An 18,616-nucleotide genomic window follows, 5' to 3' on the forward strand; every position below is an offset into this window, starting at 1 on the left:
ATCCGTTTGTTGTCTTTTTTTATATTCTTTTTCCCCGATGTTCGTGCACAGAATGAATGAAATTCATCTGAGGCTGCAGAGTTCTTCTAGTTACAGTTTCTGGGATCTGGGGACGAAGAAACGAGCCATTCTGTGTCGTCAACAAGCAGTTTTTATTATAAATAAATGTTTAAACTCAACTGTTTTCAACTTTCTCACATTAATATACAGAAAAAGAGCTGATCTGTGTAAAATATTCCTTTATAAAACTTTATGAATATTTCCTTCCATGTGAGTCAATGCAGCGACTTCGTTTTCTCTCACGTCTTGTGCAAATGACAATATAATACAGACTAATACAGACTCCTCTCTGGAAAGTGTCCTATTAAGGATTTACTTTTTTTTTCTCTTTCTAAAATTTCTCTAAACATGAAATTTACACAAAATAGTTGTCTTGGCGTTAAATTAATACATCCTAACGTGTTCAAGTGAAAGAAGAAACAGGTGTTGGTTTCTTCTGGGGAGCGTTTTTAAAAATCGACTCCCCGCACTTGGCCGGAGTGAAGTTTTGTGATCGATCTTCGCTCACACACGTCTGCACGTTAGCGCTGGTCAGAGAGCTGCGCCGGGCTTGAGCCCAGACATCTGTGCGTCCAGTCCTCAAGGTGGAGGGGGGGGGGGGTCAGCAGACACCAGTCCAGACTGGAACTCTTTAAAGTGAGGCGGTGGGGGGAGGAGTCTCTGGCTCGGTGCTTCTACTCCTCCTTGTCCATCTCAGTCACAACGGAGTAGCACACTTTCTGAATCAGCACGCCGAATTTAGCTGGGAGAGGCAGAAACGGGACGAATCAGTGATTCAAATGTCATGAAAATGAACCGAGTATACTTTTTTTTTTTTTTTTTTTTTTAAAAAGATTGTCGATCAATTAATCAATAAATCCCTGCTGTTACCGATGTATCTCCGGATCCACAGGGGTCTCTTATGCGCCGGCGTGTAGCAGCACAGGAAGTAGACGGGCACGCCCGACAGGGCGATGCCGATGCCGATCAGGGAGTTGATGGTGTCGCTGTAGAGAGGCACCACCACCAGGAAGACGGTGAGGAGGCAGAAAACTATCGGGTAGAAGAGACTGAGCTGGAGGAAGACAGAGAGAGAGAGAGAGTTAGGACCTCGCTTGCTTTAGGAACAGGGAAATATCTGAGTGAATCACCTTAAGAGGCCTCTTTCTGTCTGGCTGCTTCCAGCGTAGATACAGCTGACCCAAAATGGACAAACCGACGAAGAACCAGTAGCTGAAGCTGTAGTAGTTGATGAGCCTGAAGACGTCCTCCACGCAGAGGTATATGATCGCCATGACGCCCTGGAAGCAGAGGCACAGAGGAAGGTTGAGGATATTCATATGCAAGGAGTGAAATGCAATAACACCAGGGAATGCAAGTAGGGACTGACGTTGAAGAGCAACGCGGGGACGGGAGTGAAGCGGTAGACGTGGATCATGCACAGGGAGTCGGGCAGGTGGCCTTCTCGAGAGCCCACGAAGAACAGCCTTGAGTCAACACAAACACGGGGAGGGGGGGGGCGGCAGTCAATCCATTTTTCGGGTTGAAAACAAGCAGAGTTTTACATCCGTGAGACAGTGAGAGTCAGTCACCTGGAAGAGGCCAGGATGGAGGCGTTCAGCCCCCCGAAGCAGGAGAGCGCCACGGCCAGAGGGATGGTCCAGTTCATCACGCCGAACACCTGATCTGCAAACGTCTGGAGAGAGACGGAGGATGTTAAACACAGGCTGGAAGATGTCAACTTTAAACTTTAAACTTTAGTCACATGACCAGTAGAGGGTTAAATGAGAAGAGAACTCACCACCGCCACGGCGTCGCTGTCCAGGATGGCGTTGATGGGGAGGACGGTGTAGTACGCCACGTTGGTCAGAATGTAGATGACGGTGACGATGGGCATGGAGATGGCGATGGCCAGCGGCAGATTCCTGCAGACGACACAAGCGGACAGCAGAGGGCGGCTTTAGGCGACGAGGAGAAGCTTTGCTGTTGAAGCTTTCGGAGCGTCAGGAGTCTGCAGGTCAGGAACCGGCTGACCCGGCGAGCGAGCATCAAAAGGGAGGATAGAGATAAGGTGCAATTGTTTGTCAGCTAATCTGCCTGGGAACTCCGGGGAAGACTTGTGATCCAATCACATGTGTAGTCTTGCTTCATTTGATCAGCGGCTGGCCGTGTGAATCAAAGCAAAAAGGCCTCACACACACACACACACTCCCACACACACTCACACTGACACTTTCAAATCTCTTCATGCATTTACTTCCCGTCCATTGTCGCCACGTTTAAACGACTCGTTGGTTTGTCTCTAATTGGCTGATGCTTCAACAGGAACTTTCAGAAGATTTGGATTAACTCGCAGCAGTATCGTCTGTTTTCTGACACTTTAATATTTAATCCAACAGAAGATTTTCTGTAATTCTAGTGGCGACTAAACAGGAAGATGTTTGTAACACGGCAGCATATTAATTTAAAATATAATGAAACACTGATTCTTCACATAAATGTACTTAATTCTCACTTCACTGTCACTAAAAATATTCTCACCTCCTTTTCTCTATTTACTTTGGGTTTTTAATAATATAAGGTTTTTACTCGTTTTCTCTGTCTCACAACTATTATTTTAACCTCTGATGATTCTTCTGGGATCCTATCATGTTATGACCCTGTGGAAAATCAAATGTTAGACCTAACAGCCTCTGAAGGATCACTGCAGGGATTATTTAAACTCTTCATATTGACCAACAGTTGTTACACTGTAAAAAAAATTAAAAATAAAAGGGAGTGTTTTCGATCGGATAAGATCTAGATTGGGACCATCATAGATCCGTCCAACCCATCTAGATCGAGATAAGATTTCCATCATTTCAGATCCTAAAGTGTAATTTTCATTTGAGTTAATGAACCACAAACGCTTTGTGACTCGCCTCTCTGGGTTCTTGATCTCCTCGGTGACAAAGTTGAGCGTATCCCATCCGGAATAGGAGAACAGGGCCGAGTACAGAGCCAGAGCGATGTGGCCAGGGTCCTGAGACGAGCCATCGAACAGGCCCTCAAAGTTCTGAGTGTGTCCTGGAAGACACACACACAATCTGATCAATCCTTCACTCGACACTTCAGGAGAAATAAAAGGATGAAAATCTAGCTGAGGGAATGTGTGTGTTAGCAAACGCTTGAGCACCTTGTCCGATTTTCACCAGGCCAGTGATGATCACAGCGATGAGAGCGATTACTTTGGCGTACGTGAAGAAGTCCTGGACCCGGGTGCCCCACTTCACATAGGCGCAGTTCACAAAGGTCAGCAGGCCTGCAAAGCAAGCAGCCACAAACACACACACGTGAATACACACATGTACAGAAAGGGGGATCGCTGAACATTCTCATTGGTGACATTTGCTCTGCAAACCCAGCGAGTGGCAGCGTGTTTCCGTGTGAGAGCGGGGGCTGATTTACGGAAACGCTGCTGCTGACTCAAGCAGACGGACTGTTGTTTTTCAGCCCAGGAAACAGCTGAGAGCAGCACATACACAGCTATCACACACACATGCACACACACAGACACACACAGGTAAAGCCATGGACGTCCAGCCATAAAGTCTTGAAGCTACCGCTGATCTCACGTCACTCAGCTTGATAAGAAAAACGCACCAAACTACTACTTCTGTCCTTTATGGCCGTCACTCCCTGTTAGCGTTCTTGGAAAACGTCCCTCTGCGGCATATCTTATCAGTCAGCGAGCCCTTCTGGCTCAAGAACGAGGAGATAGTAAGATTCCCATTCTGTCAAAGTACAACAGAGAAGTTCACCTTGACGTGATCGTCTCAGAATCCTGTCTGCATTTCTGCCTTTTTATACTTTTCTCTGAAGAAATGAGGAATATCACTGACTCGGAGCGGAGGTTTGACAGCAGCCAGATGTTTCCAGGAGACACCTCACCGCCTCTCTCTCCTCCTCCTCCTCCAGCACTGACCACCGAGACAATCACAACACGATCGCCTTACGGCACGTTGACAGGTTGAGGATCATAACAGGTCCTCTCACCGCAGGACGTCCGGGCGAGAGCAACAGGGCAGGAACGCCTCCGAAGGAGGCAGCCAGCGACGAGCCACGGAGACCGAGGCTTCGCCACACAGAAGTGAGGGCGCGGTGTGTTGACAGTGGAAGGTTAGAAGGGTGGGAGGCGGGAGATCGGGTTTGAGAGGCCGGCTGTCCGGTAGTGGAGGTCAAATACGGCTCAGCTGGGATACGAAATGTAGATTCTAATAAAAAAGTGCGATGAGAAGCCCTGACATCTGAAACTCCGAGGATGAGCAGCTAGAATGAATCTAATTCAAACGTGATCTCAACTAATGCTGTTTTGTGATTCCCAGAGGGTGAAATATTGGAATAATTTGGAGATAGTAAAGAAAAAAAATCTCATTTGAGTTACTCCTGTCATAATTTCACTGTAAATAGCTTCCTGATACAGATATTAAAAATGTAAGAAATAATGGATTTGTACAAACTTTAACAGAGCCAATCTGCTTTCAGTAAAGATCAAAATGTCTATAAAAAGTCTATAATCACATTTTTTAAAAATCCCAAATTCAATAAAATAGCATCAATCCATTAGTCTATAATAATGACATACTAATTTAAATATAATTTATAAGTAGCCAAAAAAAATTAACTTCTTAAGTCAACAGTTGAAACACAGGATTTGGGATTATAAGTGGATTCTTTACTTATATTAGTGAAAACCTGAGTAAACGAGCCAGATTTATGACCTTCTTTTAAAAAGTGTAGCACGCTATAAGGAGATGCTGTTGAATGGAAAAATCTGTTTTTTTCACAGTGCTTAGCCCCTCATGCTGTGACTGAAATTACACACAGTGACTTTAAATCCCGAGAAACAATCCACAAGTCCGTGCCGAATGAGTCCGACTTCAGGATGGCAAATGTTTTGGATCGCAGTAAGTTTAAAAAGTTCACATAAGATAAAAATTTCACTTTACATCTCTACTTGAGCCCTCTTCAACATTTTGATTTTGGTTAAAAAAGCTGCAACAGCTAAATCTTTTTTTTTTTATACATTCTTGCAGATTCATGTTTTTCTTGCGTCAGCCTCTTGAAATGTTTTTGAATACTTGGAATTTCACTTCTGGAAAGTATCTTCCATGTGGCTGGAAGCTTCTGCATCAGCAGCTGCTCAGGTCAAAGTCTCCTCGACTTTTGCTCGGCTCTCTGCCCTCCTCTGAGCAGTGTGTGTGAGTGTGAGTGTGTGTGAGTGTTTCTTCATCTGAGCATTCGTGTGTACATTCCTGTCAAGTGGGAGGATGAAACAGCAGTGCATGTAGTCACGCAGTGAAAGTATTTTATCTCGACCATCAGGGCTATCTCCCTCTGCATTCGGCACTTTGTCTCACTGAGCAGTCGCTGAGTTTTGCTATTTCGTTGCCGTGGAGTTGACTTCCATGTTCTTAGTTTACTTCTACAGCTGCTTGGTTCTTTCTCTGTGACGTTGTTTCGTTGAGTTAGCAATCTGGGTAGAAGCCGCACAGAAAGGTCAGTTCTGCATTTGTCAGAGCTTCTCGCTGTTCTCGGATCAAGACAGGACCGTGACTCATGTCGCCTTGTGATCATCAGACGACAGCAGGATGTCTTAATCGCCGCCGTTCGATGCAGTAAAATGCCTTTTTACCCCTCACTCTATGTAACTGCTGCACCAGATCTTCCACTGGCTCACTTCCTCTTTCATGTGTGAATCCTTCTGCAGTAAACTTGCTGACTGAAGGTTCGGGTGTCACCATTTTCACTTCTCTTGTCTGTGGACTTCACGTGCCTGTCCCAAATCTAAAGCCGTGATGGCAGCAGACATCCCCGCCACGTGTACTTACAGATACAAGCAGCAGCCAGCAGCCGGTTGGCTAAGTACGGAGCGATGCAGGTGGGAAGATGGGCTGCACCATGTAGTTGGAGAAGGTGATGGCGATGATGGCCTGGCTGGTCGGCTCGATGATCAGCAGCGACGTCCACAGGCGGATGAAGGCCAGGAAGCCGCCGAAGGCCTCCAGGATGTAGGCGTAGGAGGCCCCCGACTTGGTGATGGTGGTCCCCAGCTCGGCGTAGCACAGCGCCCCGAACACGGAGAAGATCCCGCCGATGGTCCACACCAGGAGGGACAGGCCGTAGGAGGCGCTGTGGATGAGGACGCCTTTAGGCGAGACGAAGATCCCCGAGCCGATCATATTCCCCACGATGAGGCAGACGCCGTTCAGGAGGGAGATCTCCTTCTTCAGCTTCATCGACTCCTCTGACGCTCCGGACTTCGCCGGCCGGGAGTCACCGTTGCATCCCTCCTCGGGAGTGTCGGATCCCATTGTTCGTTTTTAGTTGTTAATAACTTAAAAAAATGTTTTCTCAAGCCAAGATTTCACACCCTTTACAGCTTTTAGTCTCGAGAACGAATATTCAGACTTTTCCTCCCGGCTATCTGCGTTCATCTCTCGACATCTGTGAGGGGGAAAAACACAAGGTCATATCAGTGAAGCATCTGCCATGGAGACCAGTTTGTCTCAGCACACGCGCAGGAAATACCTGTGTTGTTTCAGTCCGGCCTAAATCTAGGCAAACAAAAATATATTTACATGCCAGAGGCGCTAATGTGGGAGCAAACACGCATAAAACACAACAAATCACAACACTTGTGGATTTGAGAGCAGATTTGTGGATTGGAGAGCCATTAGGCCGCACAACGAATGGCCTTTTAAGGTTGAGTGTATTGACAGAGACTGCCAGGACAGAAGCAAACATGCCTGAAAAGACCGGCTCTTCACTAGTAACCGTAAGCTCAGGGAGAAAACCCTCTCCCAAAACCCTCACGGCCGCTCAGCGGTCTAGCTATGCAGAACTTAGATTGTGTCAGCACTGTGGCAGGTCACATGTTTTCCAAAGTTCACGCTCTCAGCATGTAAGGAGTTTTAATGTGGAGACGGGAGCACCGAGCAGCGTGTCCATTCAGCTTCTCTGCGTGACTCGCTTCAATAAATTAAAGTCAGGTGAAACTACAATGGACCAGGACAAACCAAAAACCAAAACAACCTCACATTAATAGATAAAGACTTTTACATGTGATTAACTGTCAAATGATTTTAAATGAGGAAGCAGAGCTAAATGAAGGCAATTCTACAACACATAGTACTCACAGTAGCACGTTACTGGACAATTATCATTTGAGTTGCTCTTATTTTGTCATTTTTTTCCACACGTGTTCTTTTTATCTGTCCAAGATTTGGACCAAGGGTCTTTTCTTGATGAACAGACAGTAAACAACCAAAGTTAGGAGAATGATGTACACAAAACAGAAAAACACTTCAGAAAAATTACAAACAGAGTCAACAGTGAGCTGTAAGAACAGACAGGACGTTAGTGAATTGTAAACCCATCATGAGTAGTTTGATTGAAACGATACAGAAGAGAATCAGACGATTAAATCTTCAGATGTACCGTTACCTTGAGACGGCGGCGGCAGCAGCAGCTCGGCAGCACGTGTGTCCAAGACGGTCAGTCTGCACAGAAAGACAACAGATTGAGCGTGTTTCGGCAGCGTACACCGAGAGAGGAGGTTCTGACAGTAAGGAGAGTGCAAGGTCCGAGACCGGCTGATAACTCGCTCTTCTTGAGCCAAGGTTACATCCTGCTTACTCAACTCTACGCTGTCAGGGAGACTACTCAATGAATCAGAGACTGGCACCGCCTGATCTCACAGGACGTCCTTAATATTTGAAAGGAGGAATCACCTGGTTGTAGGAGGTCATCTTTGTAACTTCCCACCATCATCTATTAGCTGCTTTTCTCTCAAACAGACAAAAGCCCTGTATTCATGTAAACCTGATTTGAGTTGTTGACAGTGCTGAAAACTGTCACCAAAGCCCAACATTGAAATTCTCCACAGGTTAATAAATGGTGAACATTGTAAACCGGTCTATTGCTCTGCTTTATCAAAGCCCTCTGCTGCCGGAGCTGATACAGGCTCGCAGTACAAACACTCACCTTATGGCTCTGGGCTGCGTTCAGGTCCACTTCACTGCCTCAAATCAGCGCAGAGGATTAAAGATACGATGCCCTTTGATAATGTATTTTAAAAAACAACCTCCAGGCCAGCTTGACATCAAGATAATCACCCTCTTCCTGCGTCCTCCTCCTCTGTCTTTGTGCGGCTGCTTCCTCTTGTTTTTGACTCTGGCTCTGCTCTCCTCTCAGCTGATGCACTTGTGGCTGTTGTGTACTTCTGGTTTCCACCTTTTTACTACCAAGGAAACGAGTCAGAGGGAAGGAGGAGGAGGAGGGGGGGACATTTAAATCACTCTCTCCTGAGTGGATTTCACCCTAAGTTGTGTGGGTGTGATTAAATTATAGCCCGTTTGGAGGGGCTGGGCTCTTATCAGCTGGGGTCTGATGAATGATACAGCCCACAATAACAGCAGAGAGGTGTGCTTATCTGTTTATCTAATTACATGATAGCATGATGAGCTGCAATCTACTGGAAGTCCTTTCATGGATTTTTAGCTAAAGATTAGACAAGAGACATGATGCCACAGTAATCAGCACTTTTTAATGTTCAATACTTGCAGATTTTGATGTTTTATCAGAGGCAGTGCAACAGTGGTTTGCACACTCGCTGCACAGGAATAGAGCCCAAGTTCAACTCTATTCATTGAGTAAAAAAAAAAGAAAAAAAATTGGGAAAAGAAATGAGTGGAGGGTCAGGCTAGAGGCAAATGGGACTGACTGACACACATCTGGAAAACACATCTGGAGGCCAGCATTTACAGCAATACAAAGAACAAAACTGACACAAACAATAATATCTAACTGTCTGAGTTACAGTGATGTTAAATGTAGGGTCTGTAAAATCCAAATAAACTGAGCTTTAGTGTCATATAAGACACTACTTGACCAACCTCAAATGGAACTTTTTATTTATTTATTTTTTATTTGCTAACCTGAGGGCTAGCAATGATAACAAGTTAGCTAGCTAGCTAAAAAAAACAAAACAAGAAAAGTAACTATAGCATATTCTTCACACTTTCTAAGGGAAACACCCGTAAACCCACTGCTAAAAGTCTGGAAGAAAAATACTGAGGAGCTGAATATTTATAATTTCACATGAAAAAAACAGAAAACAAAAGGAAGTCCTCTCACCTCAGGTTTAGCTGTCTTCCTCCAGAGACTGTAGGAAACTTTTAACCTCTATTCATTATTCTATCACATTTTCAAAACCAATTGTAATTCTGACATATTTTTAACAATAACATTACCTTAAGAATAATGTATTGTTGTTGTTGTTGTTGTTTGAACTGTTATCATTATTTCTATACTTGATAACATTAAATTGATTTGGTCTGAAGTGTCACCAAATCAACAAACAAACAGGAGTAAAATGCTGTATTTCTAATCCATAATATATAAACTCGACAGCAAATCTTGAACTCAATTGAGTCATGACAAGTCAGCCCTTGTTTTGGCTCTCAGATGGATATTCATCCATAAGCCATGGCTCCCTCTTGTGGATGTAAATCATACTGAAGGAAAAGGACCAAAAAACAGACTTCTGATGGCTGTTATCAGTCTTCATTTTCAAGTCATGTCAATAGACCAAATTCAAGCTTCACATATAATGTCTTCTAAGAGAGCAAAATATGTGATAAGGCTAAACATTTTTTAATAATACCAATGATAAACAGAGCTATGGGTTCTTTTGATGTCAAATTGTAGTTCAGGAGTCATAAACTGTACACACAAAACTGACCTCACTGGGCCAAGCAGTGAAATCATTTTTTTATTGCTGGCAATGAAGTTCAAGTCATTGATCTCTTTATCTCTGTTTTCCACCAGCAACTCCTGCTAAAACAGAAACAGTGGTTTAATCTTTTTGAAATTTGCATCAAAGGGCTTCCCTCCTATTTCTCTTAGTTTCATGGACTCTCTGGTGGGCAGGATTTGTCTCATGGGCCTTATGTTTGACATCCTGGTTGAGGGATAATACGCAGGAACAACCTCCTGTAAAAAATGAAAAGTTACACTTCCGTTTTGTCTGTTGTTTTATCAGATTTGTACCCTGAAAGGCCTGATTCTGTAACTCATTTATCAAACTAATAACAAAAGAAACCTTGAAACTGTGATAAGACTCATTAACGCTTTATCATCAAATGATTAGAGAGATGATTAGAGATTAGAGAGTTTATCAACATTTAGTAATGAGCAATGAATGAGTAACATCTGATAAAGCCTGCGAGCTCCACCAGCACATTTGTTTTACAGAGTATGAGAACTCTGAAATGACTTTTTTTTGCTTCCCCCCCTCCTTTTTTGATTGAGACACGTCTCTTGTCACTCATGATTGCATGTGGACAAACTTCTCACACATGGCTCCTTTCACTCCTTTTGTCCCGCTCTATGCCCTGGGCATGCTTTTCCTTGGTTACCGGTTGTCATGGTTTCGGGAGCCCCTGTCGGCTAAAAAACTGGAGGGATTAAAGGCGGCCATTTTGGGGACAGCTGGACCAGGTTGGTCCCTGTTGCCCCCTGTCCCGCTCCCAGTCACTCTGGGGGGAAGAGGGGTGGCATTGTGTGAGGATTAGAGCTTCCTGTGTGTCAGCTCATTACATGGGGTGGATGAGGGGGGGGGAGTACAGGGGGTGACGGGGGTGAGTAGAAAGAGTGAGGGAGAGAAATGAAAGAGAAAATGAAAGAGAGTGTGTATGAAAGAGAGTATGACACAGAGAAGGGAGAAAGGAAGGGAGGGGGGGGAGGCGGCGGCCTCTACAGCTGCACCCTCAATCACACTCATACAGGCTCCGATTATCCTTTTCACGCACACATACACAGTGGTGGGGAACTGAAACATATTAAAAGACATTGAGAGTGAAAAAAGGCAGAATTAGGAGACAGCTAACCCAGCGCCTCAGACAAAGGCCTCCCCCCCCACCCTGCCCGGTCCAGACACACAGAGAACTGGAACAAACAAGAGGAAACTGACCAGCGGCGTGCACGCAGGCACACACAGAATAAAAAGAGTCATGCAAAGAGGATGCTTAACGGATAAACGACTTCACAAAGACAACCGGCAAGATACAAAACACCTGAAAACACAAACTGGTCTCTTTTTCACATCGCCAACATTTTATTCAGCTTTTTTTTTTTACTTTACAACACATGGGAAGCATGGGCACATATTTTGTCACTGGTACAAATAAAAAGAGTTTACAGAGGCGTACAAATACTAAAATGAGCTAAGTGGGAATGCAACGAGTGCAGATAAGTTGAGCAAGGAGACTCTCAAGTGCTTTGAGAGAGCGGCGAAAGCGGGGGCGTTTCTAACGAACGGGGGGGGGGGGTTCATCCTCGTACCCGGTTTAATGACAGCAACCACAAGAAACGAAAACAAGGAGGTCATGTACTGCACGTAAAGTTTACAGCTACAAATCGAGGACCGTTCACAGAAGTACAGACAATCTAACAATCATCGTCATCGTCATCATCCACGGCGTCACAGTTATCGTCGTTGCCAGCTTATGTTTTGTTTCAGTAGGTGTTTCGGCAGCAGTGCAACTCACAGTGCAACTCAGCACGTCAGAAACATGCCTTCAGCAGCTTTGCATTAAAACAAAAACAGGAAATAGGACAATAAAAAGGCATACAATGTACCCCTACTCATATATACAATCACTGGCCACTACTCATTTGGCCTGTTTTGGTATTGAATTCAGTCTGTGGACACTCCGCTCTTGTATTTTTATTCGACTCGTACTATTTGTTTGATATCAAACGGTATGTGCTAGAAAAAGGTGTCAGCGAAAAAAAAAAAAACTATCAGAAAATCATGACAATGTTGTGAAATTTATAAGATAAGGCCTCACTGTGGTCTTTGAAATACAAAAATACATTGCTAAAATACTACATTCGTAATTTTCTTGTCCTTGTACTACAATATAAACTAGATCTATTTATCTAGTTATGAAAAGTAAATATCAATTAGAATTATTAACTCTAGAAAACAAATCTCATTCTATTAAAAAAAATACATTCCCTCGTCAGGACCCTTTTAAAAACTGCAGCCACCCACCAATGCCAGCTTTCTAAGCAGTTGTGTCCACGGCCTCTTGTACCACGTCAGAACCAGCAGCTTCGGCGCCGTCACCTTTCTCCGGGGATTTAGTCAACCCCTGCTTGTCGTCCTGCTGCCTGCGATCCTCTGCAGAGTCATTGTCATTGGTTTGTGCCTTAGAGGGTGTGTTGGTCGGTGCTCCAGGGTGAGTTTTCATATGTCCCTGTAGTAGATCAAATCATAACAACCAATGAGTTTCGGAGTGTAAAAACAAAAGAAAGCACTGAAATCATGAGTGTTATGAAGTTTAGGTGGATGTTCATAAAAAAGATGAAACTGTGCTTAATTAACATTTGCATCTTTTTGTAAAACTTTGGAATAGAAAGTTCAGGCTTCTCACGACTGTAAAAACTTATTTTTAATATGATGGAGTCAAACTACAAGCACTCACTCTTGACTTAACCTGGATAGTGATGAGAAAATGCATTCTTAAAGAGACATAAAGTAGCTTGTTTCAGCTCAAGGATAAATTTGGGGTTTGTTCAACAGGGCACAATGAAATGAATGTTAAAGTTTTCAGGAAAAACCTTGAGTCAAATTACAGAATAAAGAAAAATGCGCTTTAAATGAAGCCTGTATGTCATAAAACAACAGTGAATACTCTCTGACTCTCACCTTAAGTCCGCTGCGGCTGGCGTATGCCTTTCCACAGTGGGTGCAGCCGTACGGTTTATCTGGGCGATGAGGCTGTGGCGCTGGTGCAGCAGCAGGAGGCTCGGGTTCCTCTAAAGGCTTTTCTGACACATCACGACCCTCCTCAGCTGGAGTTTCCTTCTCTACCACAGGTTCCAACACTGCTGAAGACTCTGTAACTTCACTGTCTTCTTTACTATTTGCAGCGTCTCGTTCCTGCGTCTCATGTGCGGCGGTCCCACAGGCCTCTTCGCTCTCTGGAGCAGCTTTGGGACTGACAGGAGGGGTGAGTGCAGGTGCAGGGCTTTCAGTTGGCGGTTTAGGGGTGGAATTGGGAGCAGTAGCAGGCTTGTCTGTTGTGCAGGTTTCATCTTTAGTGACCGCTCTCTGCTGCACATCATTTTCAACACTTGGCTTGGAAACGCAGAGTGAAAGAGGTGTGTCGTCAGCCTCTGAGTCTCCATTCTCCACAGCTGAATGAGAACTGGCTAAGGGTGCTTTGAAAGGGCTGGTGCTGCCCAGGTCAGGGTGGGGCTCCTCCTCAGAGTACATGGGGCTACTCTCAGCTGGAGCGTTGTCTCTGAGGCGTAGGGGGTCCTCTGCCCCTGCTGAGGGGGGATTATGGGTTAGGGGTGGACTAACACTGGGCGTTGAACTCTCAGATTCCTCAGTTTTCACAGAAGTGGCATCATTAGTTGTGGATTGCTTGAAAGTGGACCCTGAGTTGAGAGCATCAATTAGAGACTTAGAGCCCGTTGTTAAGGCCAGTGGAAGGACTTGCTGAGATTTAGATGGCGAGCTGACAGGGTCATTCTCACTATCATCAAAAATGGCACTTTCTGCTTCTGCGCCATCTTCAGGTGGCATGTCTTCATCCGGTGGTATCTGCCCACCCAAATGCAAGCGTATGTGGTGCTGAAGCACCAAGGCATTAGTGAACTTACGCGGGCAAAGTGGGCAGGAGTTGAGCGCTCTGGCATTGGCTGGTCTTGCACGATGAGTGGCCAGATGGGCCCTCAGGCTGCCCTTAGTGGAGAAGGAGCGACCACAAAGTTTGCAAGGGAACGGGCGCTCCCCAAGATGCGTGGCCTGGTGCAAACGCAAAGCTCGAGGGCAGCTGAGAACACGCAGACACACTCCACACTGATTAGGCGCCTGCGCAGTGGGCAGAGAAGGGCTGTTAGTGGTGGTTGTAGTGCCTGAGCCTGAGGCACCCTGGCTGGCCACTAGTGCCGCAGCGTTGGCACTGGGACCCAGTCCAAGAGCAGCCAGCATTTCCCTGCGGTATGCGCTGGAGGTGGTGGAGAGGTCGTGACCCTGTGTGTCACCGTTGGTATCGGCAGACGTCTGTGAGGAGGTGGAGGGAGAAGAGGCACCTCCTTGCGGCTGCTTTTCAAGCTTCTGCACAAGCCGCTGCAACTTGGACGTGTCTGACGTCTGGGTAGAGGTGGTGGGAGAGGACGAGGACGGAGAGGAGGTGGATGGTTTAGGGAAAGGTGGGAAAGGGAAGGGAAGCTGATGAGGTGAGGTGAGATGAGAGGTGGATGGGTGGCCTGGGGGCCGGAGTAGTGCAAGGTGGTGAGGAGATGTACCCCCAGGGAACAGAATCTTGGGCAGGTGGGCCAGTTGGGAATAAGGGGAGGTTGAATGGAGGGCAGAGTGGGGTGGGGTGTTTTCATCAAACCGCTGCTGCTTCGCCCCCTTAAACTGAGTGCCCATGGAGGAGGAGGATGAAGATGAAGAGGAAGAGGGCAGAGCGGTGCTAGACGCACTCGCCACAGCTGCAGCTGAGGCTCTGTTCAGCTGTAGCAGTGAATGGGCTGTGGATAAGAGCGCCATGTCCACAGAAGGGGGAAGAGGTAGAGAGGAAGGCGAGGGTCGGGAGGACGTACCAGACAAGAATCCTAAAGCCATGCTATCTGTCACACCAGGGACGCTTCCTTTCACACCATTAAAGGGCTCGTCATCGTCAGCCCTCCGTTTGCGCCTCCTCTGCACAGACCCTGCAGTCGATCCACTCTGCGTTTGCTCTGACAGTGCCGGGGGTAGCAGGGAGAGGGACAGCTCCGGGTTCTGCTCTCTGTGTCGCAGGAAGTGAGCTTTCAGGTTCCCTCTGGTCGTGAAACGGCTCAAGCAGACTGGACACTGGTACGGCCTCTCACCCGTGTGCGACCTCAAATGGATCTGCAGCGACGAATCACTGCTCAGCACTTTTCCGCAAAAACGGCAGACGTGCTGAGGACGTCCCGATGACGAGGCGGATGTCAGAGAGGAGCTGGACTGGAGGTCCTGGGAGTGGCTGGTGGTGGCAAGAGAAGGAGTCGCAAAACTTATGCCATTGCTGTGACCAAACGAAGAGGTGTTGGAGGATTTCTCGTGGAGGTAGCGCGGTGGTAGGCCCAATGACAAGGACAACGGATGTAGGGAGGCAACAGATGAGCTGATAGCAGATGAGTTGGACGTGGAAGAAGAGGACAAGGAAGATGAAGTAGAGCTGGACGACGCTCTGCTCCCAATACCGTGTGTAGAACCTGATTTTGAGATGGCCGACTGGGGAAAGAGGGAAGATGGAAGACCAGTCAAAAGGGACGAAGCTGTTGTTGCTGGAGTTGCTGTCGAAGGATGAGTTGGTGATGAAGATGTAACTCCTGTAGACTTCTTGCTGCTGTCTGCACTGTTGCTCTGTGCATTGCTATCTTGACCGAAAACAGCCCCTCCGAGCCTCAGGACATGCCTGCAGATTTCCTCTGTGATCTGCATCTGGTGGATTTGCCTCTGCTGTAAAACCCTCAGCTCCTCCAAGAGTACTGCCAAGGTTGGAGGCACCTGCCCATGTCCCTGCTCCCCAGGCGAGCCGGAGGCCTGCTGCTGACTTGGACTGGAGCTTTCGCGATGGGGCGGCGCAGACGACGAGGATGACGAGGACGAAGAGGAGGTAGTGGTGGTAGCGGAGCTGCCCATTGGCGGCGAGGTCATGGTGGTGTGAGAGCTTCCTTGGTGGGGCAAGCTGTGGGATCCAGAGGTCTGTCCCACGGGAGGAGGCGAGTGAGTTTGGGAAGACAGCGAAGGGTGGGGGAAATCTGGGGAGAGGGAGGAGTGGGTGTTGGGGAGGGATGTGGTGAAGGGGGCAATGTGGCTGGGCCAGTGGGGAGGAGGTGAGCTCTCACTGGGTAAGGAGGGCGCGTGGAGCCCTCCAGGGGATGGGCGAGGGGCCAGAGGCGGTTGGCAGTCTTGTAGAGAGGTGGGGGATGAGGAGGAGGATCCTGAAGAGGTCACTTCTGAGCCCAGGGATGTGGAGGGTGACTTTATGCCCAGGTGATCTTCTGTGAATTGACAGACAAGTAAAAAAAAAAATGTTTAAAAAACAAAAATACATAAAATGTTGTGTTTTATACTACAACAATATCACACAAACTAATCCAAAGTCAAACTAAAAATCTAACTCCGTGAATTCACGAAAACATTCTTCTTTGGTTACAAAGATTGTTAGTGCCACTTTTTCTATGGGCATTGTTCTCAGAGTTAGTTTAGACATTTGTGTGCATATAGCTTCAAAAGAAATGTCTCAGAGGAAATTGCCTTGATCAAGCAAATAAACAAGTGCACAAAACTGCAGTCTATGAGTCTTTGTACTGTCTTGTCTCAATCTGTGCTCTCCGAGGCAAAACTCCTCAAACATCTTGCACACACAAAAAAGCTTACAGACCACCTTGCTGCTATGGCAACACATTTTAAAGGACAATAGACATCACCAAGACAACCCATAACCCCTCTTAACCCACCCCCTCCTTACAGCAGTTTGGTCTTTCATCTCCTCATTCACCCTCCCCCCTTACGTCACAGCAGAGGTCAAAGGTCAGGCCATGCCAAGGGTTCTGTGCACTGTCCAGACACTCTGATTGGTCAACTAATCTGACCTCTGCTACTCCGGGGTCAAATTCTTTCAGAATCTTGAGCACAGAGTGAGAAAGAGTAAAAGGAGAGCGGAGGGGGAGGGTAACAACAATGGAGAGACAAACTAACTATTCCCTCCTGGAGTGATATAGTGATGGAATGAAAGACTGTACTGAAGTGAAATCACTTGTAATTAAACCTGAAACTGCAAGAAACACATGAAGAACTTCTGATATAAACTTTAAAGTTTTGTCTGGTAAAGTTTACCTGGAGTAACTGGTGAAACACGCTTGAATCTAAATCCCAGCGCAACCCAGCACTAACACAAAAGCAATCTCTCCATTACCCCGGGACCCTTTCCCCCCTTCATCGTTCTAAACCCCCCAGCTGAGCAGGAGTATACAGTCAAAGGGCTGGGGGGTGAGAAAGAAGAAATAAAGGGGGAGGGAAGTATTGAGAAGGTGGAAAATGGGGGAAGAGGGGCACATAAAGAAAAAAATAGAAGGGATGAAGAGCAAATGAAAAAAGATAATAGAAGGGTGGAAGATTAATCTTGAGCAAAAACACTGTCTTCCCTTCCCCCCACCCGTGCAACTTATTGTTAACAAATAAGAGAGTGCTCTATGCCAATCAGAGACCTCCAGCAGTCAGGACTGAGCAGCTTGTTGGTTTCCTGGAGGACAAACAGCTCATGAAAATGGCCACAGATGTATGTTAAGCTAATCCTGCTCCATTCACTTCGCAGGGACAAGTTTATTGGCCCTGACCAAAGTTGCCTAAAGCCTCTATTTAGTGGGGCCCATTGCACTAAATGACTGAGCGGGAGGGGGTTTTCCTTAGTTGACAAATTCAGATCTGAAAATATCTAGTGGAAGGAGGTTATACATATATATAAAAATAGAAAAAAACTATGAAGCAAAAACTTTTTGCTTGTAAAAAGTTCTTTAAAGACTTTGAAAGTTAGTCAACATGCAACAATTTGAGTTAAGATCTGAGTTACAGGGCATCTCTAATTAAAAAAAAAAAAGAAAAGAGAAGTTTTTTCTCACCGTGAGACAGGAGCCGTGGTCCCCCCGGATCCGCGTTAACAAGATGCTGGGGTCTCTTCTGCTTCCGGCGTGACATGATTCACGACGCCTCAAACAGAGAGGGGGGCATCCGTCGCTTCGGCGGCACCAGGCTCGTTTCTGCGCACTTGGACGAACCTCCGGACGCATCCAAAGCTCAGACTATAACGCAGTTCCAGCGAGATGTCGATAGAAAAATCAGAAAATGTGTGTTTCTAAATATGTTTCTCTGAAGCTTTTCTGGAAAGCGGAGACTCCTGAGGGGGGAAAAAAGGTGTGGAAAAAGTCCCGAGTGAGCCAGAATGCGCCGGGCAGCACCGTGTCATGTGAAGCTGCTGTGTGTGTGTGTGGCTGTTTTCTAAAGTCTCTTCTCCCCCATCCAAAAAAAAAAAAAAAAAAAAAAAACTTGTCCAATTTGCGCCCCTCCTCTCCCACTGCTGCCCCCGCTACATGCACATACAGAATACACACACACACACACACACACACACACACACACACACACACACACACACACACACACACACTCTCTCTCTCTCTCTCTCACACACACACAGAACCACTCCTTGTTCTATGATATTTGCATTTCAATGGCGTGTAACACACAGCCTCCCCGCTTTTCTTTCTCTCTCGGGCCAGCTTTATTTTTCTTTTACACACTCACACCGCAGCTATAAACTTTCGGTAAAAACATGACAATGGCGTCTAAAAGCCTCAGGATGCTCAAGAAACACATCGGAATGGGCGTAAAACTTTGGCTTTTGTGCTCAAGATAAATGTTTTAATCATTGCAGGGAGATTATGGAACAACTATAAATCAAATTAAGAGACAGGCACACGT

The 18,616-nt window shown here is 46.3% G+C and overlaps 2 protein-coding genes across 2 annotated transcripts; both read right to left on the reverse strand.

Annotated features, from left to right (window-relative positions):
• Positions 1-133: 133 nt before the first annotated feature.
• On the reverse strand, positions 134-8,268 carry slc7a7 (solute carrier family 7 member 7). Its single transcript, XM_030085903.1, is given in 12 exon segments — positions 134-802; positions 931-1,114; positions 1,191-1,340; positions 1,430-1,526; positions 1,632-1,735; positions 1,841-1,964; positions 2,961-3,105; positions 3,215-3,340; positions 5,910-5,960; positions 5,963-6,525; positions 7,525-7,580; positions 8,065-8,268. Coding segments are annotated over 10 exon segments (1,479 nt in total). The 5' UTR covers positions 6,393-6,525; positions 7,525-7,580; positions 8,065-8,268; the 3' UTR covers positions 134-734.
• A 3,884-nt stretch (positions 8,269-12,152) lies between these two features.
• On the reverse strand, positions 12,153-17,924 carry si:ch211-212k18.5 (sal-like protein 4). Its single transcript, XM_030085730.1, has 3 exons — positions 17,758-17,924; positions 12,797-16,137; positions 12,153-12,344 (listed from the first exon to the last, which is right to left on the reverse strand). Exons 1-3 carry the CDS (start codon positions 17,831-17,833, stop codon positions 12,153-12,155), a joined length of 3,609 nt encoding a protein of 1,202 aa, XP_029941590.1. The 5' UTR covers positions 17,834-17,924.
• Between the last annotated feature and the right edge of the window lie 692 nt (positions 17,925-18,616).

This window comes from Salarias fasciatus, chromosome 3 (assembly GCF_902148845.1).
Source record: "Salarias fasciatus chromosome 3, fSalaFa1.1, whole genome shotgun sequence".
Classification (NCBI taxonomy): Eukaryota; Metazoa; Chordata; class Actinopteri; order Blenniiformes; family Blenniidae; genus Salarias; species Salarias fasciatus.